At 43.8% G+C, this 26,482-nt stretch overlaps 1 protein-coding gene across 1 annotated transcript; it reads right to left on the bottom strand.

Annotated features, from left to right (window-relative positions):
• Positions 1-7,658: 7,658 nt before the first annotated feature.
• HOXA13 (homeobox A13) lies at positions 7,659-10,059 on the bottom strand. Its single transcript, XM_056857765.1, has 2 exons — positions 9,328-10,059; positions 7,659-7,909 (listed from the first exon to the last, which is right to left on the bottom strand). Exons 1-2 carry the CDS (start codon positions 10,028-10,030, stop codon positions 7,665-7,667), a joined length of 948 nt encoding a protein of 315 aa, XP_056713743.1. The 5' UTR covers positions 10,031-10,059; the 3' UTR covers positions 7,659-7,664.
• Positions 10,060-26,482: the final 16,423 nt, after the last annotated feature.

Raw genomic sequence — 26,482 nt, 5'->3', positions numbered from 1 at the left:
AGAGAAAGGAGCCTTCTTTCTCTCTAAAACAATGCAATAAAGTAAAAATGGTGCGGCCATTGATCGGAAACCGTCCGCTTCCATTCGGGATGCGACCACCCTCTGATCCTCCCCGCCCCCCCTTTCGCCCAGAAAAAGCAGCGAAGGGGTGGGACGGGGTGGGGGGGAGAAGGCGAAAGCGAAACTAGGAGAGTGGCACTCCGACGAACCCATTCAACTCTCTGGGACGGGCCTTGGTTTCTTCAGAGCGAGAGGGGAGATGCGTTGCTAACCGCAGCGCCTTTCTCCTTCCCAAATAGGTCTTTTCTTGAGCCCTTTCCAAGAACTTCCTGATTCGCCCCGATCCATCCTTCCCAGGCCTCGTTAATTTTCGCCTTCCCTGCGTTAAGCATCCAGCCTGTCTTTCAGCAGCCAGATTGTCCACTCTAGCGTTGAAACGGTTCTTGGATTCAACTGTGGTCATTCCCTAAACAACTAAATCAACAGTTCTGAAACTTCCCCCCTCCCTCCAGCAAACCAATAAAATAATTTCCTGTAAAGCATAACATACTTTATATTCCTATCATTGCGATTGGAGGCACAAAGTACTGGGTATTTTAAAACGGAAGTATGTTTGGTGGGAGGCCATGGGTTAGATATTGATTTGCACTTACACTTTAATTCCTTCTAGGAAATCAACTGCTGTCAAATGCTATTTCCTGTTGCAAAACACCTTCGTTGTTGCCCGGAGTTTGTGAGGCAATGACACGCTCAGCGTGGCCTTTTCTTGGGAGAGAGGTTTTGTGGGTTTTTTGTAACTCACCTATCCCTTGCGATCAATATTTTGCTCCTTTCCTGCTTTTTAGGAATTCTAAAAAAGGAAACTTACAGAAAGAATAAGCCTGCTGTTGAAGGAGAGGAGCTGAGCTGCGAGAAGCGCGACGCTGGCATTTTTGATGTCTATATCGTTGCTAGAGCTGGCCAGGCCACGAAAAAGCCACAGATAGAAACACCGTCGTGGAATACTACCGAGGATGATGTTTCCTTCCCTACCTTTAAGGGAAATTTTTCGAATCAGGGGGTGGAGTGGGGGAGGGAGTTATGTCATGTTTTTCTTCAAAAAATAAAACAGCTTGGGGAGATATACCTATATATGACCGGAGATTGAACACAGAATTATTTAGACATAAGTCTAGTCGACTTATTAAGATCTTGCTGTTTTCCTGAGCCATTTATGCATGGGAGGTTTTGCCTTGGATCTGCGGCTCTCTAGATACACATTTCCCCCATCCAAATTCTCAAAACTCAATAGTAAGCCCCCATGCAGAGTTTTCAGAATTGGGATGGGAAAACGTGCATCTAGAGAGCGGCAGATCCAAGGCAAAACCTCCCATGCATAAATGGCCCTACTCTTTTCTTTTTCTTTGCTTTTGGGAGGAGATGAAACCCGAGTGTTTCTCTAGACCCGTTCAAGAGCACCAAGGTAAAACCCACCCTGCTTGGGCATTCCCTGTCGTGGAGGGCCGCTGCGACCGAACCTGCTGCTCGGCGAGGCCAGGCTTCATCACTGCTGGGACGGATTTAGTTTCTGATCGATGTTCTTCTAAAGTAGATATTACACATATATTTCAGGAGGCAGGCGGCAGATGGGGGAGAGAGAGGAAAGCGCGACACAAGAGCAGCAATTTGTACCGGGAAATATATGTGCCAACAGTTTAAGGGTAAATGAAGGCAATAAATAATATGCACACCCCCTGCACGAGACACCTAGGAGCGCGCCTGGGCATTTCTAGTACCGAAGCAAAAGACTGCAAACGCATGGAAAGGCACGGCCGAGAAGAAAACGTCGCCCCATTGTTCTCTGGCCATTCCCTAGCCCCCCTCCTTAATTAGGAATTAAGAAAGGCAATCTGGTGGGCATTTCCCCTGGAATGCATTCAGCGTGGTTGGCTTTCCAGTAGACCTGCATTGGCTAACGTTTAGGATGTATTCTCCAATAGGTTATATAGGAAAGAATAATGCGGGATTAGGATGGGGGCCGAGGAGGGCAAAGTGGACCCGATCCATTGACCCTGCAGCGGTCAGTTTTAAAGCTACGGTATTTTAGCCTAAACCTGCCATTTTAAAATCACTTGACTTCGGAGCAATTTCTATTTTACAACAATTTGCTCCCAAGTGAATGTGTTTGAGAAAACCATGCTGCACGTCTGAGCGAAATCGACTAGTCTATTTAAATGGATTGCGTATTGAGGTTAAAGGAACTATTGCATTCGTGGTCCCCCACTCAAGAAATCCTAACCATACATAAAAGCACGTTTCCTCCTTAAGCAAATGGGCTCATGAAATGTTCAGTTAAGGCACTAATAAAATCCATCCCTGAAATCGGGAGCCATGTGACTCTTTTAATCAAGCGGGAAAACTCTTGGAAGCTAATGCAAGATCACGGCAATCCTAAAAATATTCCCATGAACGTACATCCGATTTAAATTATTTTCTCTGCAGTAAACTATTTTAGAATTTGAGTGAACTTCTGTTAATGTTCTGTCGATGCCTTTTTGGAGGTTCAGAATCCACACCCAAAAAGGAAGTTTAAAAAAAAAAAAACTTGGAGGAGAGGTCACTTCCAAAATCCAGGGGAGATTGTGAATCATTTGCAATCCTTGACAAAAGTCCCAATATGAAGACTGGAATCAAGATCAGGCTCGATATATACTGTGTGCATAAATTATTTTTAAATCGTCTCTGTTCTTTAAGAAACCCAAACTTCTGTTTCTTGTTCAAAAGTACAGAACTGGCTTTCTAAGGAAATATTTTGAAGAACTAATCAACTGACTGAATGGTCTCCTTACACGACTGAATTTTATTCTCCTATGGGAACCAAAGAGGCATTTTATAATACTCTCCTAACAGAAGGAGTAAAAAAAAAGTTGTTATTTTATTTCAGGAAAAAAGTGCTATGTTAAATACAGTACTCACTGTATTCAGAAGAAAAAATTCAGTTCATTTAAGGAAGAGCCGAGGTTACATCTCAGCAACCATTATCGCTACCTGTATGGATGCTGATCTGTTTACTACTATCAGCCCTGCCTTTGCTACCGTCCTGCTGCTATTACTGCTATTAAATATCCATATAATTAGTATTAAGGCTGAAGGAATTCTCTCTTAGGACCAGGCAACGCACACATGCAAACACATATATACATGAAGACACCATTGGAAATTAAAATGTAAAGATGATTTTTTTCTTTTAAAATTATTTTCCCCGTCTATAGGCTTCTTAATTTATAAAACTTGAGTTCAAAAGTCACATTTTAACTTCAATGCTTTCTGTTCACCTAATTTTGTTATTCCAGGGGGCGGGAAAGTGATAATTCATGTTTACCCGCCAACACCCTGTTAGGAGGAAATATTTGCAGTAAAATTTTACCTACCTGCAGTATGAAGGGCGGAGGGATACATTTCCCTTCATGGGTGAGTGTACACATATCTATCTAATATCTACATCTCAACAATCTCTCCTTTCTCTCCACTTCCTTTGATACCTTATCTAAAAGGAAGCATTGTAGATTTCGTGAAAGCTGCGCATTCACAGGGTTAAGGTGGAAATCGAAGGGCCACAATAGCGGCATTCCGAATCCCGAGCCAGTTATCCAAAACGAGCTCAAATAGAAGCACCAATGGAACCAGATTGTACTTTCTTTCTGCAGAATGAGCATTTCCGCATCTCAAATAAACTTCGTTTACATAAGTAGATTTTCATATATGGTACAAACAAGCTATGTTTTATGTAAAACATACATAAATTGGTTTGCTAATTGGATAATTCACGTGATCCTCATGTAACCTACTACTTTCTCCATCAATTGTCTCACATTATCTCACCTTTCCCCCAGGGAGTTCCAGACAGGGTACATGCTTCCACTCTCCACCATTTTATCCTCACAACAATTCTGGGCAGTGGGTTTCACTGAGAGGGTGACTGTTACAGGGAGGATTTGAACTCAGATCTCCCCAGTCTTAGCTCAATACTCTTTCAGTATGTATTTTAAATGGTAAACAGTCTACTGTACATGCACTTACACAAGACATGCCCCAGCATATTGTCTGGCTATGGCTACTTTAGCCATAGGCAGTACCTGTTGGCTTGCCTGGACCACTAGTTTTGCTCTTGAAAAGTCCAGCTCCAAGCAACTGATTTTAAAATATTCTAAGCCTTGGCTAACACTAAAGTATCGTGGCCTTTGCATTCACTGAAACTTTAAAAACTACAGAAAATAAACAATGTTTTACAATCTTAACCACCACCACCCTAAGCAGGACCCAAACTGATTCTGCTTATTGGTGATTCCAGTTGAATAGTAGGAAGGGTCAGCAGAATCCAGCTGGAGAATTTAAGCAGAGCAATGTGGATCAATCTATTAATCACAATCCACAGATAGGCAAGGTAAACTAAGTCCCCTTTAAATTGATGACAGTGATGCAAGTGCACTTCGTTTTGCACTTTTCTACTATCCACAAATGCAATCATGCATCATCCCAGCACTTACAAAGTGGCTTCCTAGCAGGTAGACATGGGTAATAAAAAGAACAAGAACATTTGGAAAAGGTGAATTCTAAATTTGGCTGTTAACTTCCAGAGACCTCAGAATCCAAAAGTTACCTTGTTCTGGGTAGATGTGTTCTGAAGTGCAGCTAGAAAAATCAAAGCCATGCCCTTTTCCCCAGAACAGATTTCCTATCTTGTAGTTTTAGCCAGGAAATAATTGATCTGCAGGTTCTCAGAAGCAAGCATGAAAATCCTTCATTTCTCTTGGACTTCTCCAATAGTTTCAGGGTCCTTGAGCCTTCTGCTTGTGTGCCATGCAGTTAATCTGGCCCAGTTTATAAGTGGCAAGCACATGGCCCAGCATTTACAGAGGATAAGCGAGTACAGATATGATCAGTGACTAGATGGGAGAACCTCATGGGAACTATAGGCCCCTCACCTTGAATCTCAGAAAAGCAGAATATAAATGTAATAAAACAGTAAATAAAACCTCAGAGGCATCCAATGGCACCAAATTTCATTCATTTCCTCACCATCTAAATATCTTGCATGCTTTAGAAGATTTGTCAATCAAATACTTGTATTTAGTTTCCTAAGTAGTCTGATCGTTAGTGTGTCCGTGACACCATAAGTAACTCACCTTTAAACAAATGCTGGATATTAAAACAAGCAGAAATTATCTTAATTTCCTACATTGCAGTATTTGAGAGTTTTAGCTCCATCTCCCAAGTTATTGATTTCAGTTTTTCAGGGGCTGATGCAGTGTAGAGGCAACCTTTATAAAACAATCTTGTTTTTTTTAGCTGGCTTGACAAGCTGTTTATCAAGTGTATTAACGCAGCCTTTCGGATCATTAATTTCATACCTCACACAGCACCAAAATAAATAAATAAATCCGGGAACCAGTTTGCTTGCTGACTGTCTTTATTGTTCTATAATTGTGGCTTCCGCACCTTCCCCACCTACCCAGGTGAGCTCCCAGAGTTTAACCCCCCTGCATGTATATCGACCAAGACCTAAAAGGCCATATGTTAATTCAAGAAGCCAGTACTATAGAGCACCCGGTATTGCTTAAAACGGAAAGAAAAAGGAAGAAAGCAACTGGTCTTAAAAGTTGTCCAGTAGTTCCAATTAGAGTAGTAGACCACCTGCGAAGACAGGAAGTGAAGAGTTCCTGAGGAATTTCTCTCTCTCTCCCTTTGACAGCCCCTTCCCACACAGCAACTGCCAAACTGTTCTCAGAGCCAACCACCCAAAGAAGTGCCTTAAACTGTGCTATGTCTGGTCTGTCCATGATCATAACAACTAACTCAAAAGATGTGCAGATCCTTGTGCTTCCCGCCATCCTGACTAGCTCGGCTGAGGCTGCCTTGGGAAACAGGCACCAGGTAACCATCCCTTCCTTTACTTCCATCTTCAGCTGCAGTAGAGACAAAGTTGAAGTGGAAACACGAGGTGGCGCCCTTGATCTACTAATCCAGAATAAGACCATTCATGAGCTGTCAAAGTCAAGGTCACAAATTCTCTCTCTTTTTTTAAAAAAATAAATCAAGGTCAAGGTTTAAGGCCTTCCTAGTCCTGTCATTTCAACAAATACCAACCCTTTCCCCCAACTCTTAACCAGTCCTGCCAATAAACCTTAAATACGGCACTCCTGCATTTGTGGCTTAACAACTGTTTCTCATTTTCCTAGGAGAGCTCCGGCCCTACTTTTATATCTTCTTTTCCCCCTTCAAAATACCTGACTCTTTAACCTTATTGAAACATTTATAGTTCAGCAAAGCTAGTTATCATGCATTCATTCCCTCTGCACCATAATTTATGGGCAAAATATGGGCTATATCAGTAATTTAAGAGAAGAACTTATTAGGACTACAAGAGAAATACATTCTTCACGAGGTGCATGCAAATATGGAGGGAGAATAAAAGAGGGTTTAATCAGGTTTTTATTACAGTGACTATTTTATTAACAGTATTAACACTAATATCTATCTACAGCTCTTAGATTTTCATTTTCAGTAAAAATATAAAAAAGGGTGCACAAATACATTTTCACAGTGTGCTGATTTTTTAAAAACTATTTACAAGATAGCATCTTCTAGTGAACAGGAAAAAAATAATGTGCTGGTTGAAATAACCGATTGTTTTTTAAAAGTGCTGTAAAATGTATTCCTACACTTTCTAATGCGGCCTGGTAGAAAAAAAGAAGGAAAACTCACTAATTATTCATAGATCAAAATATAGCATTAAAATCAAAACACATCAGGGAAACAAAATACCCCCCATTATGGGTTACTTTGAGATTGTCCCCCACCCAGAAAATGGTCTCTCCCCCACACCACAATGACAACATGCATGTGGCTGTTTGAATCTAAGCAACAGGTTTTAATAGGTCAGTTTCTTGGATTTACACTGTTTGAACATTGATGAATGCTGTGGGGGCATCAAAACTGTAGAGACCCTTTACAGGAACAGTAGACCTCTGAGCAAAATATCAAGACATCATCTGCTGAAAAATGATCTAGGGACATTCCATTTTCATCCCCAATAAATCTACACTGCCTTTAGTTGCCTCTCTTATTAGCTCTGCACAGAGTTCCCTTCATGATTGATATTTTTTGAAAGCTTCATTCAGTACCTGCCATTTTAAAAAAAGAAAACATAGAACGTATTGCTTAAACATACTGTAATTGTACATTTTGCACTATGTTTACCTGAGCAACCAGTCAGCGTGCTGGTGTGTCTGTGTCTGTGTGCACACACACTGCCTTTTCAACCATTTTCCAGATTATAGTCTTAAACAGTGTCCCAGAACAGTCACAGTAATACTTACACCATATCGGACAAATGTGTATCGTTCTTAACTGACACTGATATCTTTTTCTGCTTTGAGGGTGGGCGTTTTGACTCTACAGTCAGTCATTGAAATGACCTCTTTTTGGACATTGGGGAATTGTCAGTCTGAAAAACATTTCTACTAGTCATACTTTTTCCGAAGTCATAGCTCCAAAGACACAAAGTTCTAGTGAAAGAAAAAGTTCATTGTCTTGTCTTTTAATTATTATTATTATTATTTTAATCTGGACCAAAAAAAATAGTTCTTAAAGCTCTGAGCAAGCTGCATTTTCCATTAAACTCATTAACTCGTCGTCTTCAATTTGTTGATGACTTTTTTCTCTTTGACTCTTCTGTTTTGGAACCAGATTGTGACCTGCCTCTCTGAGAGATTCGTAGTGGCCGATATCCTCCTTCGCTTGTCTTTGGTAATGAATTTATTTGTAGCATATTCCCTTTCGAGTTCTTTTAACTGGACTTTCGTATAAGGCACCCGTTTCTTTCTCCCACGCCTGTAGGAGTTGGCATCTGAGGGGTGGGAAACCACGTCTAAAGCAAACAAACAAGAAGGCACGTATTTAAAACACTGTTATTAATTAATAATTTATTAGAGCATATCTTCCTCCTTCAAAAGAGGACTGGGGTTAAAGTGGGTTTTTTTTTTTTTTATTCCACTGGCTTCCCCAGCCTTCTTAACCGCCCTCTAGAACATGGCTGCCCCCCCACTACATAGCAGAACTCCTCAACAAACATCTTATGCTCAAACTTTAGAGAGCTTTAGGAAAATTAATCACCCTTTCAGCGAGCTATGAAGTGAGCGAGCTGAGGCGCTACTGGAAAATTCATGTTAACCCATAATACTTAATACTGTCCAGCAGACTTCTTCAAGCTGTTTTCCCTCCTAGTCTACATCATAATTTAATCATGCATATTTCCTGTATTCATTCCTACGACGATACCCATAGCGAGGTTTAGTACTGCTAAAGAAGGGTGTGTGTGTGGAAAAGCAGTCGCAAGGAGGACCAGAATTATTTAGCAGCAAAGCAAGCGGAATGGGTAACGACGTATAAGCCAGCGAGAAGGAAGAGGACTGTTAGTACAGTTCAGAGAAGTAGTAATATGGTTGTTAGAAGGGCTTAACCTAGGGGAAGTGTATCTTCAAGGGGCCTGAAGCTGCAGTAACCCCCGTGAATTCATTGACAATTGCTAATAGAGCAAAAAAAGGAGTCGAGTTAGTCAAGGTTTGTTGCAAGACCAAAGCCAGGAGCACGATCAGAACTAAGCTGGGCTGGCCGATAGTGCCGCAGGCAACACTAGAACGGGGAAGACGGAAACTATCGTTAAGAAAGGCAACCGAATTATTACGGGAAAAAGTCGGGAATGTCCATATTAAGAGGACAAGGTTTAGTATCAGACGTTATTATTAATACTGGGGACGATGTGGCAAAAGAGGCAAAGGGGTTGATACTAATAAAATACCCTTCGAAAAGAAACAGTTCGGAAAGGGTTATGATGAGAGGAAGAAGTCGCAGCCTTAGGCTGTGAAGGCTGACAGCAGAGCGCTAACCCGACCCCCCCTAAGTCAGCCCCACTGATTTTTCCATGGGCTCGCGCTGACTCCAACGTGCCAGGCTCTACCAAATGTCTCCAAGGGGGAAGCGCCTGCTAGGGGAGACGAGCAACCCTTCTGCAACCGGGAGGGAAGCGACTAAACCGAAGAGCCTCTCGTTCCGAGCAGAAGCATCGCTCCTTCTGGGTGGAAGGGCTGCCACTGCGGCGGGGGAGAGCAGGCATCCGGCGGGTACCAAGCCGGCGGGCGCCGTAGCGAAACGAACCCGACGGCAGCCGAGGCGGCCGCGGCGCCGCGCCTGAGGGCAGCGGCTGGGCTGGCGGGGCGCTGAGCGCGCTAGAGGGGTGGGAGGGGGGCCTACTCTGGAGTAAGGCGAAGGGGGCCGCAGGTGCATTACCCGGCAGCGAGGACTTCCAGAGGTGGGGCGGCTGGTTCTGCTCCTTGGGGCAGTAGACCTGCCCGTTCCAGCCGTTGGCGAGGGCCCAGGGCTGGTAGCCGTCCATGGGCAGCATGGAGTCGTGGCGGGGCTCTCCGGGCCCGGCGATGGTGGGCACCACGGGCATGTCCAGGTAGCCGGGCACGGGCTGGTAGGGCCCGGCGGCGTAGCCCTGGTAGAAGGCGAACTCCTTGGCGCGGGAGGGGAAGTCTTCCCCGGCGGCGGCGGCGGCGGCGGCGGCGGCGGCGGAGGTGTCCATGTACTTGTCGGCGAAGGAGGCGGCGGGCTGGGCGCACGACTTGAGGGCGGCGTTGTGGTGGCCCACGCGGCACGGGTAGTAGCCGCCGCCGAAGTAGCCGTAGGGCAGGGCGGCGGCGGGTCCGGCGGGGCTCTGGGCGGCGGCCGAGCAGGGGCTGCACTGCTTGCCCGGCGGGCCGGGCTCGGCCATGCCGGCGGGCGGCGCCTCGACGGAGGAGTAGGCGGCGGCGCTGCCCGGGGCCCCGGCCAGGGACGCGGGGTGCGCCATCAGGTTGCGGCACTGGTTGGCCGCCGCCGCCGCGTGGAAGCCGGCTTCCATGTTCTTGTTGATCTCCTCCAGGCTGTTGTCGTAGAGGAACATGACGGGCTCGATCCAGCGGGGGTGGAGGAGCACGGAGGCGGTCATAGCCCGATCCGCATTGAGACCAGTGGCTCTTTTTTAAAAGCCCCAAAGACTGAAAAAAGAGATACTAAATCTCCCCGACTTGACCAGGGCTGACGCGCCAGTGGCGCGGCAGGGCGGCGCTCATTGGCCCGCCCGCCCCCACGTGATATGCAAAGCAGCTGATAAACATCTGAGGAATAAAGCGCAGATAATTAAATAATGGCCTAATCGCGCGAGGGGCCGGGGATCCCAGCGGCGGACCGGGGCTGGCGCGCGCGCGGTGGCGGCGGCCCCCTTCCCACTCACGGCTTGGTGGGGCCGGCCGGGCACGGACAGGGGTGCAAAAGAAGGACAGGTATTCTCCCCCACCCCCTCCAAAGCGTGGTCCTCCCTCTTTCCCCGCAGCGCATTTTCTATAGGAAACCCTCCTTTGTATAGGAAACCCGTCTCCATGGTCTTGTCAATATCAATTTCAAACCCCCTTCTAAACTTCCCGTGTTTGTCTTGCTATTCAACCGGTGGATCCTTTTTTTTTTTTTAAGGCCGTTCCACCACGTCCCTCCCCCTCATCTCCCACATACCAGATTTAAACTCGTATTTTCTCATGTAATATGACTGCCAGAGCCCACGGCTTTGTGTGTGTGTGTGTGTAAAAGCTACAATGTTCCATATTTCACCTCTTTCCAAAACCCTCAACAATTTGAGAATGTTTGTCAACACCTAATACGACGCATTTTCCTCTGAACCGAAGAAATGCATTTCACTTCTTTTTTAAAAAATAGTTTGGCTCTACTTTTGAACAAACGCTCCTCCAGAATCTTTTGCATTCAGGCAAAATAGACACCAGATTTACCCTTGAGATGCGGTTCCGAAGGGGTTAAGTAGACCTCAGAACAAACCACACTACATTATTTGTTATTGCAACAATAAAACTTGCCGCCTACAATTTTTGCCTGAATCTTTCCCGACTATAATAATATTGCATGGGTTTTTTTTTTTTTTTTTTAAAAGTCCGTGAGTGACCGCAGGGACTCCCCCTATTAATAACCATATTAAAAATCCCTTTCACCGAATTTCTCAGACTTGCATGGACATAAACACGTACACTAGCGTGGTTAAAAAAAGAAGAAGAAGAAGCCAGCTAGGATCATTTTTAAAGGTTATATTTGAACGCCCACGCAACGTAGTAATTATCATACAGCTACTGTTGCTTACGGATGCTCCTGGGATTAATGCGGAATACACGCGAATTAAATATAACAGCGTTACAACGTAGTGGGATTTGTTGATCGGCTCAAAGAGCAGAGGAAACTCCCTTTTTCAGCTGCGTGTCTTTTGGCTGTCCACATGACAGGTATTTATGCACCATTGTGCTAGCGCTGGGCATTGCAGCATTGTTTTCTCCGCATCGCTACAAGGATGGAATTCTAAACCGTGCATTGTTTTGGGGACTGGCTTTTCCTTGTATGTCAAGGAAGGAACAGATCTGTCAGTTCGCCTGTCCACCAGTCTGGCGCTTTTGCTGAGAATGGTATGTGGTGCAGGGGACTCCGTTGTCACTAAACAATATTTCAGCAAAGTCTCTTGATTGCAGCCAATAAAGAACTCCTTTCCTCTCGCCTTCCCCCACCCCACCCCCAGCCGCCTCCAGGACTGTCTTTTCCTCATTCTTTCTAATAGCCAAAGACAAATATTTATTTCTAGCATATTTTCTTTCTTTTTTTCATTTCCTGGCTTCAGAGTTTAGGAAATATTTGCATTTGGAGAGGAGGGAGCCAGGGAATATTCCGCACTCCTTCCTTTTCTGTTGGTGATTCTCGTTCTTAGAAACTGCATCGCAGAGGAGCCAAAGTAACCCCCCCCTCCGCACGCACACACACAGCTCAACCAGCCCTGCCGTGTACCCACCCCACCCAAGTGCTAAATGGCCAGCTCTGTTTTACATACAGGTTAGACAGGACTAGAGGCCAAGGTCAAGTTGAAAGTTGCAGACTAGCCAGGACTAGAAGTGTCATTCACAGCCCGAGGACCTTGTCTGATTTGCTAAAAAGGAGCAGCCCAGAGAAAGCTAATCGCCCTTTTCCTAACTTCGTTTCCCTCCCCCTCCCTCTCTCCTGCTTCTCTGATTCCAGTTTCCAGGCAAGGAAACTGCCCTCAAGTTATGGAGAAGCTGTGTGAAATTGTGGCTTTCGAGACACGATCCCAGCTAGGGAGGGTTGGCTGGGCATCCGTACCGCTTGTTTGTATTTACTTGTTTGGCTATTTTCCAATATTAGGAAAAGGGGGGGGTGATGGTGGAATCGATACTCGTCCCTTCTCCAAAGGCTTTGTTTGGAGAGATCTGAAATCAAACGGAACCGTCCTTTCCTGCAAACCCCTCTCAGATTTGTTATGCAGATAAAGCATTAGCAGAACTAATGGGCTTCTCCTTTTCTCAGGTTCAGAATGGGTTTAAGAGGAGGAAAATGGCAGTCCTAGGATAAAATGTGTGTGTGCGTTTAATTGTTGCTGGTACAGTTGCGCCAGGGCTCCAGTTAGACTAGTTATTTGGGAGCTCTATTCAGGAGGGTTCAAAAAGTATCTAAAACCTTGTGCTGAAAGTCAGTTTACAAAACCTCAAACATTATAGGTGGACGGGATTCCTGCACCCTGTTGCGAATCTTGTCTTTGGATGGTGTATATTTCTAGGGTACGAACAGCATAGCTTGAACAGGAAAACGATGCGGGGGGGGGATGCGTGAGTAGAAAACGGTTGAGCTTTTCTTTTGCCCTTTGAGAATATTAAACTGCGCTGCGCTACACAAACACCCAACAGCTGGACAACGTGTTTGCTCTCCGAAGGCAAACTTTGAATTCAGAGTCTGGCCAGCCCCCTAGAATGAAGATATTAATGGAATGGGTGTGTATGTGTGTTCTGAACTAGGTCTACTCACTGTAATGGTCATGTGTTTGCACCTGAAGTTGCAATTACTTACTTATCTGTGTTGGTGTGTACTGTGTACCTGTGTGTAGTTCACGGACAATGTCCACAAACTCTCTCCTTCAAAACTTTTACACAGCCGCCCCCCACTCCGTGATCTGATTTGTATGTAATACTATGAAGAAAGGCACAACTTACCAGGTCAAAGTTTATGTGTCTACAGAGAAATAGAAAGAATTGATATTTTGGTTATTGTGTTCTTTTATGAAGGCTATTAATTTCATGGGATGAATAAAATCCATTGTAATTTACTCTGTTTGCAGTACTGTCCTAAACAGAGTTTCATACTTCTAAGCCCATTGACTTCAGTGGACTTGGAAGGGCGTGGATGTGTTTGGACTGCACTGTTAATGCATCTGGCCTACTTCTTTCGCCTCTCTGTAAAGCAGACATTGGAGGCACACACACCCCTTTAATCGGAGTGGCCTAACCACTTCCAATGTGCAAGGTAACTGCTAATGTCTGCAGTATCCCCGCATCACAGAATAAATTGAGATCCCAAAAGTGAAAATTGCATCCCTTATTCACTAATCCTGTCTGATTCTTCATTCAAACGAAAATCCAACTGAACTGAATGGAATCGACAGCTGAATAAAAAGGCTGATACTTGATGGGAGAGGACAGATCGATTCATCAAAGGAAATTGTCTTTTTGGAGTCGTCATCCCCTCTGTACTTCTCTGAAGGGAACCAAGGGGCTTACAAATATCGAGGAAAATGAGGTTGCAACATCCGCATATATAATACATGGAAGGTGGGGACAATCTAGTCCCTGTGGTTCTTTAGCGGTTCCCAAGACAAAATAACCTCAAAGACATTTTTACACAAGGTAGACTGTGTGTGATCACAAAATCTAGATAAATAAAAGGTGCCCCACAGGCACCGAAGCTTAAACACACACACCCTTTATTTTCTCATACGATATCTGATCAAGGTTGGTAAATGCTCTTACCCAAAAAGTCAATATAAAAGAAACTACAGATGTGTGCAGATGTACTAGGCCCTGCCTAAAGACCATCTAAATATCCATGGATTTGAAGCCTCGATCCAGACAACGTTTCTTGCTCAACAAACCCTATAAAAATCAATATGATTGAAGTCTGATTGGCTGACTAACTTGGGTCTATTGATTTTAGTGGTGTTAAAGAGAGCGGCTAAGGTTGCGATCCTATCCTATGGAATCAGTGGTATTTATTGCTGTGTAAATTTGCATAAAACCAGACTGTAAATTTGGCTGCCCTGCAGATGATATTTTCCTAATTGGAGCAAGAGGAAAAAAATTAATTTCCAATAATTGTAGATTATCTGCTTTTTGACTCACAGGATACTTTTACTACTCTTCTACAACACCAACGGCACAATCCTATGCAGGGTTACTCCAGCCTAAGCCCATTGATTGGAGTAACTCTCTTCAGGATTGCGCTGCAAGTGTGGTAATATTAATTTTGTTGTTGTTGTTGAAAATAAAGATTAGCCTTGGGAAGTGTAGTTCTCCAGCCTCCCAGTAATAGTACAGTCCCGAAGAGTCAAGAAAACCCAAGGAGATAGTAGAAGCCGCCCTTTAATCGGATTTGATTTTCATGAGCAAATGTAATTTACCTGCCAACACATTAATTTGGTGGAGGGCTGTCAAGGCCTGCTTCTGCTATCCTTTCCCCCGTATCAACATTCCCCTGGCCGTTTTAAGGACCCTTTGCATCTCAAGATATTCATGTGTTTCTAATGTAACCAAACAGCTTTACGACCAGCATTTGCTGGACATCCTAACTCTCTCCCTCCCACTGAGTGCTTTTTTAAAAAAAAGATACTTAGAAAATAAGAAGGATTTTCAAAAGCACATAGGAAAGGGGCATCAGCTTTGGAAGACTAGTGCAGAGATTAAACACTCCCAAAGCGAATTCCTCTTTAACAGGAGGGTAGATATTACAACATATGCACCCCCATGTAAAACCAGTGCACGGGTTTCTGTCCTTTACTTTTTGCTCAATGGTTAAAAACAAACCAAACAGCTTTTCCTCCCTGAATCCTCTGTTCGGACACAGGAGGTATTCAAAAGAGCCAGGAAGCATAAAATGAATCAAAGTGAGGCTTGGGATGACTCAGAGCCTATTGTGTGACTACAGTATATATATACAGTATACACTTCTCTCATGTCCTTTATCGCCTCTGCAAAATTTCTAATGGATCCTCTCAAAAGTTTACAAATTTTAAAATAGTTCTTGGGAGGGGGAAGAAGGGGAAAAAACAAAGATATACTCTGGTTTGTTTTTACATAGGCAAAAAATGTCTCCTCTAAGACATCAGGCACTTTCTATTGATACAGATGATGCGCTAAAACAACATCAACCTCGGGTGAAAACTTATTAGGAGAAGATTGTATAAAATCGCAGCATGGATATTGTGAAAATAAACAGAAGGGATGTGCCATTCATGTCTGAAGTTGGGATCACTGCCATAAAAAAGGAGATTATTTTATAGAATTGAACCAGTCAGTATGGCTTCATTAAATAAATACTTCTGGAAAGTTTTTAAAATAAAACCTTTTTTTTTACAAGTCATGATTAATAGTTTGACTTTCAGAGAGGCCTACACTGCTTCTAACAAACCGATTACTACTCTCGGTTATTAAATTCTAGCAAGAACGTGTAATAGAATAACCATATCTTATTTGCTAGCTCGTCTCAGTTTTGGGGGAAAAAACCCAAATGAACAGGATACAGTGATCTCTTGCTGGTATCTTTTCACTTCTGCCGGGAGCTTAGATTAATTGCTACCACATGATTACAAGCTCCCATTGTTAGGGACATATAAAAATTGTACATTCCTCTGAGCACTGTAAGTCCTTCCTGAGCTACCAGCCTATTGTAATATTTAGGTCTATTTCAGAAAAAAAAATACCAGAAGTAACATTCCCCTCCTAAATCCATTCACAAAGCCTTAGAGGAAAACTGGGTCCCCTAAACTTTTAAAATAAATAAGTGCCACATTCTTTCAGTAGAGCTGCATTTACAGAATGTCTTATCTGAGTTGCTTAGTAAGGAACTGGAGGAGATTTAACAACCGCCTGAACAAATTGATATGTCCCTTGGAAAAAAGGAAGAAATGATTGAAGCTATAAGCCACAAGTAATTTACTCAAAGTAAACCTATTATAGTCCATACAAGTCCTTTGGATCCTCCTCTTCTTTGTGGGGGAGAAACAAGACAGGATGTCAATGTAATAAATAATAAATGAGAAAGTTGGGCATGGTGGGTGTTGTTTGTTTGAACCCAAGAGTGAGGTACTTGCTCCATAAGCCCATTTGGGCTGGATATGTGATTTTAGTGAATTTGCATTCATATTCTTAGCTTGATCTCCTCTTTCAGAAAGTAATCCTAAATAGGTCTGCTCAAAGTAAGTCCCATCTTATTCATTGGGGTTTATTTACCAGGAAAGTGTCTTTAGGATTGCACTATTAGAGAGCAATCCTAAGCAGGTATACACAGAATCCTACTCTGGTCTACTCAGAGGGTCTTACTCCCAGGAAGGGGTTGCATCTAGCATTCCCACAGAACAACAACATTTAAGACCCCCCCCCCCCCACACACACACACAAAGACTTTGTGCATTGAGATAGGTCTCTCCCTCCCGTAAAACAATGGATATCAGCCGCTGGGGGAAGGAGAAGAATTCCTCTTTGGAGATATGTCAGTACATTTAGCTAAACCTACCAGTTTTACTGCAGGCTTAAGGAACGTGGGACAACTGTCAAGCTTCACTACCAAATTTGGGTTGGTTGAAAATACATTATTGGGTAATAATCCTGTCCCATTTTCCCCAGCTCTGCATTTAGCTAGGTCCCTTTTGCATACGTCGAAACGAGCCGTGCAGAATTAACGTCTGAAAATGCAGCCCGTGTTGATACATAATTCTTGGTTCTTCAAGACCAAGCAATGCATTGTGGCTGTTGCTATGAGAGAGCAGAATCGCCCTGGATTACGCTGTACAGTTCCTGTGCCTGAAATAAGTCCGCTAAGAGCTCACCGAGGCCCCTGCCACCCAGTGTGTGGTTTCGCTGGACCTGGCAGCCTGAGCTATATCCCTCCCTCAGGAATGAGACGTGACCTCAGCCTCATAGTGTCGAGGCAGGCTACAGTTCCAGCGATCGAGGGACAGTAATATTTGGCCCAAGGCCATTGATGACTTGTCCAAGGTCAGCGCGGGCCCCTGAGACTTCAGTTTCCCAAACTCGTGTTTTCCTGTATCGTTCCTCTTACTATTCTGTGGTGGTCCTTTTTTTAACTCCTCTCCTCCACTGGATTAGGTGTTGCACAGAAGAACGTGATTTGCTAGTTCTAATCCCCAAAATCGTCAAATGTGTTGGTATGGGATAGTCATGAGCAAATGTACAAGGAGACTTTAATGGCGCTATGGAAAAGTTAAGCAAACTGTGAGTTAAACCTGGAAAGACCTGCATTCGAGTCTCCGCTTAAGAAAGGAACTCTCGCGAAAAGCCTCAACAAGACTCTCGCTCTCAATTTCCCCCTTGTGAAACCGAGCTGTGAATGAGACCTACCTCATAGGGATGTCCCGGGGAAGAAAGAAATAATGACCAGTAATTACTCGCTGAGTGTGCCAGAAATTATTAATGGGTCGAGCTGAGTCCAGTCATATTTTGAGGGATTTAGGAAACGGGTCCAAGCATCTTTGGCTTGCAATATTAACAACCCCCCCCCCGTTTCCTTTGCCCAATTCGTGACATACCCGATGTTCTGGATCCATTCTGGAAGCACCAGTAAATCAATACAGGAATTAAAACACTTTTACTTGGAAGTAAGGAGCAGTGATTTCAGTGAGACACTTCCAAGTAAGGTCGTTTAGGACTGGCACTTTATTTAGCTTTTCACACCACTCCATCTCTGAAGTCTCAGAGTGATAGAGGGTCGTCCACGGAGTAAAATCCATTAATTTAAGTAGGGTTTACACGAGTAGTTTTTACACACGGGAAGGGGGAAAGATTTGGAGTTTGCCATTTTATTTTGGTTTTAAAATGTTTCAATGAAAACGTCTTTAATTATTACTGTAAGCTGCCTTGAACCACGAGGAAAGGCGGGATACAGAGGCTATAATAAAACCGACAAATAAAGCAAAGCTCCTAGATCCAATAATTTCAGAGTCAATTCAGATTTTTTAAAAATTGCTCCAGAGTAAGTGACCTGCTCCAGCATATGTTTCCCTGGAAGAAAATCAAATTGTCTCTAAATAAGATCGGTGGAATTAAAATATATATTGTGCCTCTCAGTTCGGGCTGGTGGAGGCCACAATGGGATGTCTCCTTCCACTCCACAGGGCAAATTCTGAAGACTCCCTCCAGGCTAAGGAGCCTATTTCCAGTTTAAGGGAAGGAGGTGTCCTTGGGCTGGGGAAAGGGAGACGAATATTTACTTTATTTGTAGCCAGCATTTCTCAGTGAGACTCTGACTCAAGGTGGGTTAGGCAATATAATAGGAGTAAGATTACAAAACTTTGGGGGGGGGGGACAATAAATATTGGGCATATACCAAACAATGGCTTTGGAAGTGACAAGAAGACATATTCATCTTGAGTGTCGTGGCCGCCACGGTCCGACAATTCTTTCTTTAGGGACGATTTTCTCCCAGCTGGTTGTAAAGAAAAGTGTTGCTCAGACTCCAAACAATCCTTAAAAAGAGTCATTGCTTTAATAAACGGGAATTAAAAAAAAACCTGGGACGTTCTGGTGTAGCGACTTGCTGCAGGGAGCCATGTTGCTATAAAAACCATGCGATGGCGCATGTTCAGGAGAGCAGATCCCTTTATCCGCGCGTCCTGTTATTGTAATGGCCGAGGGCGTCTCGCAGTTCACGAGGAATATTGCAGAATCTCCATCAGAGATGACAAAAAGTTAAGTAACCTAATCCTCCAGCGGAATGCTTTAAACGACAATAAACATGCCAGAACGAGTCGTTGCAACACAACATCTACGCTGGCGGAGATGCTAATTCTCTCATGACTGCACATGGTGTGGTGTTCTGCCGTCCTCTCATGTAAATTTTATAAAGTCTGCTACAACCGGAGAGGAAGGGGGGGACTGTTTAATTAGTTTGTTATGGAACAATTTAGAGATGGGGAAAGGCACACGATATACTTGTCCAAGTACAAGCTGAATCTAAAGTACCGCCGTTCTCTTCCATGTAAGAACTTTGGCTACAGCGCCCGGTTGGGCTGTCCCAATCCCTGCCACTTCATTGGGCCTCCGGCACTTTAAGCTTAAACAGACACAAGGCAGTCACCCCGGAGGAGGTGCGCTTTAATATTTTCCTCCAACTTTGTTAATTCGAGATGGGTAAACGAATGGGGGGTGGGGATGGAGAGTTACCATAGGGTTGCATTGGTGCCCAGTACTTGAAGAAGAAGAGTTGGGTTTTATATGCCGACTTTCTCTACCACTTAAGGGAGACTCAAACCGGCTTACAATCACCTTCCCTTCCCCTCCCCACAACAGACACCCTGTGAGGTAGGCGAGACTGAGAGAGCTGTGACTTGCCCAAGGTGACCCAGCTGGCTTCGTGTGTAGGAGGGGGAAAACAAATCCAGTTCACCAGATTAGCGTCTGCCGCTCATGTGGAGGAATGGGGAATCGAACCTGGTTCTCCAGACCAGACTCCACCACTCCAAACCACCGCTCTTAACCACTACACCACGCTTGCCTTAACTAACGTATCCATGTAAATAAATAACCATGGCTAAATCCTCGTGTCGATAGCAACTTCTCCTGCAGTGCCTAGGGCAGGGCGCACCCCTCCTGCTGCTTCAGAAGCTTCCACTCTAAGGGATGGGCTCCCTTTCCCGCGGAAAAAAAAGGTAGGGTCATTTCCCCCAACTTCCTCTTCCTGCCGCAGACCCCCCAATTGTCTCTCATGCTGTTCCTGAAGATCCCGTCTCCCCTAGGAGCAGCATTTTGGGGAGGGGAGGTGGGTACAGGGGGAAGAGAGGACATTCTGTTCCACTGAGAGAAGTGCCTTGGGGGAGTGGAAACTCTAGTCGGGATCCAACCCTTGGTCATCAAGATTCTGCCTACTGGTGGAATCATGTCTTAAAGATTCGACATAGGTGCATTCTCTGCTCTGGCCCCCACCCTGTGAAAGGGCCTGCCTGAGGAGGTCAGGAAAGTTCCTGTGGGTGTGTTATTCCACAAACTATGTAAAACAGAATAATTTAGGAGGGCATTTTGATAAAGGTACTTGGGCTATATAGTATAATGCAGGGGTCCCCAATGTGGTGCCTGTGCGCGCCATGGTACTCACTGACACCTTTCCTGGCGCCTGCAAAGTGTTTTTAGGAAGTGTGTTTTGCCAAAAGGCTTCTGATTGGCTATTGGAGATTTGATGGGTTGTGCAGATTTTTTTTAAAAAAAGTTGCTTTGGCAGCAGCTGCCGCCACAACACAAGGATGTTCATTCTGTGACTGAAAGTAAGCTATAGCGGCCATTTTGTGGCAGCCATTTTGTTGCTGTGCCCATGATGCCTGTTAGAATTGCAAATTTGCCCACAGGCTCAAAAAGGTCAGGGCCCCTGCTATGATGGAATGGTTCAGGAAGGCACTTTTCAAGGAACAGGACTGTAAACTGTACCACTCTGGACAGGATGCATTCTCTGTTTATTGTATGTGTTACCCTGCTGTTCTTGCAATGTTTCCTACTTTTGTAATATCATTTTTCTGCAATGCTTGGTATATGCCCAATATTTGTGTGTGTGTGTGTGTGTGTGTCCCCGCAGTTTTGTAATCTTACTCCTATTATATTGCATAACCCTCCTTGAACCAGAGTCTCACTGAGAAATGCTGACTGTAAATAAAGTAAACATTCATCTCCCTTTCCCCAGCCCAAGGACACCTCCTCCCCTTAAACCGGAGAAAGGCTCCTTAGCCTACAGAATTTGCCCTGTGGAGTGGAAGGAGACATCCCATTGTGGCCTCCACCAGCCCGAGCTGAGAGGCACAATATATTGGCCTCAAAGGCTGACTTCCTAAGGTGAGAGAGGAAAGTTCTTCTAGGCTGGAAGACAATTGAAATAACTCTGGAGAGTTAGACTCTGAAACACAACAATCCAACAGAAAATACCTCTGCAGAAAACCCTATAGTCAGAAGTTAGAAGGATAAAGGCCTTCATAATAGAAAAATATAGGGTAACCTTTGGATGCCAGTGGTAACACTCCATTTCACCAGCACTATAAAGCTTAAGCAAATGTCTGGAGCGGAGCCAGTTTAGGTGCCAGGGAAAGGAGAGGCCAGTTTTTGGCACTAGTTCAAGAGGGTAGCCTACTTGGTCTGAGTAGAACAACTGTTGGAGTCCAGTAACAACTCAGAGACCAACAGGATTTGGGTGTGTGTGTATATATATAGGCTTCCCAGAGTAAGTTAACGAAGACAATGGAGCGCTGGTGGAGCACAGGGATTGTTTCATGAATGGGGCCATTATCAGCTTTATGGTTTTGATTCATAATGCACACTCCCCCTCCTCCTTCTATTTACTAGTATATGGAGGCGGATGCCCTGAAAAAAATGCCCCCACTGATTAGGTTTGAGAGTGTGTCTCATTCCCTTTGGAGCTCCAGGCCCTCTAGGGCCTTAATGAAGGCACTCCTGGTTTACCAGGTTCATCAGAAATGGCGGCAGTCAGATGAAAGCAAAGGACCCTGTAGCTGATTGCTGCATATACTTATTATTTAGATAGCAGGGAGAAGAGAAATTTACAACAACAGGCCTGCTGTTCTCGACCCCGTCAATCATTTCATTCAGCACAATGGCACAAACATCTCCTGAAACCCTCCTCCCAGTACTTTGTAACCCACACATAATTAATTAAAACAAACATATATATGGGTAGCCTAGAGTTATATGCAGCCAATAATGTTTTAGCTCAGATACCCAAAGTTTTTTTTTTTTAATCCAGAGTCTCAAGGCACCCATTTTAAAGGCCTTCTGCCTGCAGACTTCACTGTGGTCGTACCGGTGGTGGAGTAGCCGCCCTTCATTTCTTACTGTGGGATAGCGCCTAGGAGCCTGCTAATAATTATTTGCTTTCATCTAATTTTCAAAAAGCCATGTATTCTGAGTTTCACCCCCTCTTTGGAGACTGGCAGGGGGTGGGGAGAGGGTATGTCAAGTCATCTGCAATCACCCTAGAGCCAGTGCAATTTGATGTAATCGAAAACAATGACTGATTTGTCAGGTTGCATAAGATTTTGGAAGGATGATGGGACCTGAGTGAAGAATGATAGTTCATTAGTATCACCAGCTAATTTGTATGAAGTTATGGACAGGTCAGCAAACAGCTTCCCAAGTTTTACATGGAAGTTGTAGATCAAAACCAACATGGGGGGAGGGGGGGCTGCTGACCACTTATGTAAAGTGTTGGGTTCTCAGATCTGTGTGAACAGACTGCTGGACTTGATGGGCCTTGGTCTGATCCAGCAGGGCCTTTCTTATGTTCTTATGCTCAGGACAAAAGAAGCTCATATTGTTGACAGAGAGAGAGGGGGGGTAGTGGTTCCTGGGAAGTCAACGTGGACCACACCCCCCCAAAAAAATGCTGGAAAACTTTGACGATGTGACCAATGCATTTCAACTTCCTTAAGGGCTTGCCCATTGCTCAATATGGAAGTGGAACACTCGGGCACTTCTTGCCAAACAACAACAGTCATAAATGATCCGTGCTTAAACTGGAAGGAACAAACCCTGGTATGTCAATATTTCTTGGAGTGACGCTCGTAAGTATATATTTTGGCAAATTAATGAAAATGGAATCTGTTACTGCGAGGGCGGGATGGGAGCGGTGTAAAGGGTTTTGAAAAAGGGATGGGATGTGTGCTGATGTCCGATCAGCCAACATAACCAATTTCTTTAACTGGGATTGCTTAAGTTAACCCTTGGTCTGTGACCATGGGTCTACTCATTCCGCTTGACATAAAATTTTTGATTTTCGTCATGAACACATTCTGTTTTGTTGATTAGGTTAGGAGATCAAATGGGGAGGAGAATCAGTCCCCAAAAGGCTGTGAGGAAGAACAAAAATGGCGTAATATAAAAATAAGCGGAGAAGGGAATAGTAAATAGATGCCATTGACGTCACAGTAAGAAATCACCCAAACCTTTGATTTAAAAATGTAAACCCTTCTTGAAGTGCCCGTGTCAGATGGAATCGGTGGTTCGCATCAAGTAGAAGTAAGACCCATTGATTGCAATGGAACTTACTTATTGAGTTTGAGGCCAAGTTTGTTCGAACTGGCATTTGTTTTCAGGATGTATGTTTGAACTTCGAATTATCTTGAAAAACTGAAACTCCCTGTCACTGATCTGTGACAAAACGAAATGAACTAGAAGAAAATCTCTGTCCTAAGTAGGTTCAAATTTACAGAACAATTCTATTGTTTTACATGACTCCGGAATAATCCCTTATTGAATTGAAACTGAATATATAGGGGACAGAAGCGGCACCAAGAATTTTAAGTGAGGCTGAAGACAGACATGCCTTTTCAATGTATGAAATAATCTGGACATGCATGCCCTGCCATAATAACAAATGTTTAGGAACCAATTGTTTGTCTTCACCCTTAGGCTCCTGGATCAAGATCACAACTCATTTGCTTGCTTACTTGTTAGCTTATTTAAATGAAACATTTATTTCCTCAGAGGTAGCTCCCAAGGCGGTTTACCACAATCAGATTTTTTAAAAAAATCAAATATAATTATGGATATGCATTGATGTGTTGTGTTTTTGTTTGTAAAACTGGTGATTTTCACCCCGTGGGACAATCTGTCCACTTACTATTTTTATATCATGTATTTATTAATTTTGGATTTATAATATGGTCATAATATAATATGAAAGCAATCAAATATAATCCAAAACACTTCCTGTAGGAGCCTGAAGGAAAAGACTATTGAGTTGGGAGAAAGAGGTGAAGAGTAAATATTGTCATGCATTGAAAAAGTGTTTGAAAAAAACCTGGAGGATCAAAAAAAAGTCTTCACCTTTTCCCCTTGAAGGTTGTTCATCACTTTCTCCATCTATATTATAACCAAGCAACATTAATTCATGTTGCACCAACAACCAGAAAGCTGGAATCAGGTGTGACAGGACACGTTTAACCCTTGGGGGGGTGTCTGTTACTAATGGGATGGTGAAGTTCCTGTCCCAAGTTGTCTTCAAAGACAGGTGGGGAAGAGAACTAAGAGAATTAATCACACAAATTGAGAGGGACCAATAGAGATGTAGTGTACAGGGCTTGAGATCAACAGCAGCAGCAACAAAAAAACTGTACCAGAGAAAAATAGGAAGGAAGGAAGGAAGGAAGGAAGGAAGGAAGGAAGGAAGGAAGGAAGGAAGGAAGGAAGGAAGGAAGAAAGGAAGAAAGAAAGGAAGGAAGGAAGGAAGAAAGAAAGAAAGAAAGAAAGAAAGAAAGGAAGGAAGGAAGGAAGGAAGGAAGGAAGGAAGAAAGGAAGAAAGAAAGGAAGAAAGAAAGAAAGAAAGAAAGAAAGAAAGAAAGAAAGAAAGAAAGAAAGAAAGAAAGAAAGAAAGAAAGAAAGAAAGAAAGAAAGAAAGAAGATATTGAAAAACTAGTTCCCATAGAGGAGTATATTACTGCTGGCTGTAGTGGGAAGAAATTTACAGATACTTTTCAGTGAATTTTGTATTCAGTATGAACAGAAAGAATGACAAAAATATGCACTCCTTTGTTATGCAGATATCACTTAAAAGGGTGTATAACATACAAAAGACCTTAATGATTCTCAACTGGCTTGCGCTCTCAAGGACTTTTGGTAAAGTTAAATGTTTTCTACACCAAGCTTTACTGAGTGATCCTCCAGCTTCATATTAGCACATATAACTACTATTACACTGGTGTAACATACCACTGTATGGTTATGCATCAGTATTGCAATGAAAATGTTTAGGATAGTAGTTTCAGTCTAATAATTTTTGCACATGAATATCCCCTGTTCTGGTTACAAAATCCAACCAGACATATCTGAAATTAGATAACTTAGATAACTCACCAGTATGGTCCAGATCACTTCATATGAATTTATTATTTACATCAACCATGCAAAGTAGTCTCTATTCAAGCTAGGGACTTCCTGACTTACACACTTGCTTCCATGTTTAATTGGGAGGGGCATAGTATAACATTTTCTGTTTATTTATTTTTTTCTGAACACCATTCCATGCCTTTGCTTTATTGAACACATTTCTGGTGGTTCTTAACTACTCTCTACACCACAATGAGGTCACTTCCCTGTGAAAGGCCAAAGTGGCTACTCCTTTTTCCTCTCCCCATATAACAGATGCAAGCATGCTGAAAAAAGAAGCATTATCATCCGGCCCTTAGGCTGTGTGCACATTTCTAGGTCCATCTGAACAAATCTATTGCTAAGATTAGTTCTAGGTCTATTACTCCTGGCCTATGAATAGACTACCTGATAGACTGACATTGCCTTAGGGTCTCATCTCTGGGGTCACACATGAAAGATTATAGCCACAGCTGTCCCATCATTTCTCCTCACTACATTATTAGCATCAGGATAAACAATCTGGAATTTTGTCCCTAGGGGAGAATACAGATACCACCACACTCCTATAAACAAAGATAATGTAATGCCCATTCCTTGGGTAAGTCCATAAGCGGAGAGTTTGACTACTTAAGGAAACCTACATATGAAGCTCTTGGATGGAAGCAATGCTGGATTCCACCTACTTTCTGGACCTTTAAAAGCTCTATCCTAAGCGCAGTGATACCTGTCCATGTCTGTTGAAGACAATTGGCTTAGAAGGGTGTAACTCTGCTTAGGACAGGGCTGTAACTCTACCGCAAGCATTGTGTTAAGCACAGGGGAAAGGTCAACACCGGCTTAGACATGGAAATATTTCTTTCTAAATCCAGAGCTCCAGTTGGGCAGGTTGGTGGCTCAATAACAACTGTACTCCTACGCTCAAGGCTACTATCCTCTGGCAGAAGTTGGCTAAGTGTGGGCAGCTCCTGGTGGTGGGGTTGTGAGAAAGTTGTACTGGGCCAGATTGGCACAGGGAACTGCTGATGTGAGGAGAGGTCTAAGAAGTCCAGAGGACAGGCTAGTCTCCAGTCACCTGATGGGGACCTATAGATCTCCCAGAGACTCCAGGACAGGAAGGGAATATTTAATGCCAGAAAGTACATGATAAGACTGAGAAGTAAACCAGCAACTGACAGCAGAAAGATGGAGAGCGGGTCCTTGCCCCACACATCCCCAGAGATCATCTTGACCCTCTGGAGGAGCTGCAATTACAAGACGTTCCCACTAGATGTCTTCCCAGTTAATGATAGTGACCCGGCTCCTTTCTTCCCAGCTTTGGATCTCCCTCTGCTCGAAGTCCAGTATTCCGTGCGGTCATGAAACGCGTCTCTTTTGTCCTCCTTTTATAATTTCCCCGCGTCCTTCTCTCCCCGTTTCCCTCC

The sequence above is a fragment of the Euleptes europaea genome, chromosome 11 (genome assembly GCF_029931775.1).
Source record: "Euleptes europaea isolate rEulEur1 chromosome 11, rEulEur1.hap1, whole genome shotgun sequence".
In the NCBI taxonomy this organism is placed as follows: Eukaryota; Metazoa; Chordata; class Lepidosauria; order Squamata; family Sphaerodactylidae; genus Euleptes; species Euleptes europaea.
This window is presented reverse-complemented; position numbering and strand designations above follow the sequence as displayed.

Coding starts and splice junctions, on each gene's coding strand:
- HOXA13 (XM_056857765.1), bottom strand. CDS start 10,030: ATGACCGCCTCCGTGCTCCTCCACCCCCGCTGGATCGAGCCCGTCATG. Junction 7,910..9,327: donor CTGGAAGTCCTCGCTGCCGG/GTAATGCACCTG, acceptor TGTTTGCTTTAG/ACGTGGTTTCCCACCCCTCA.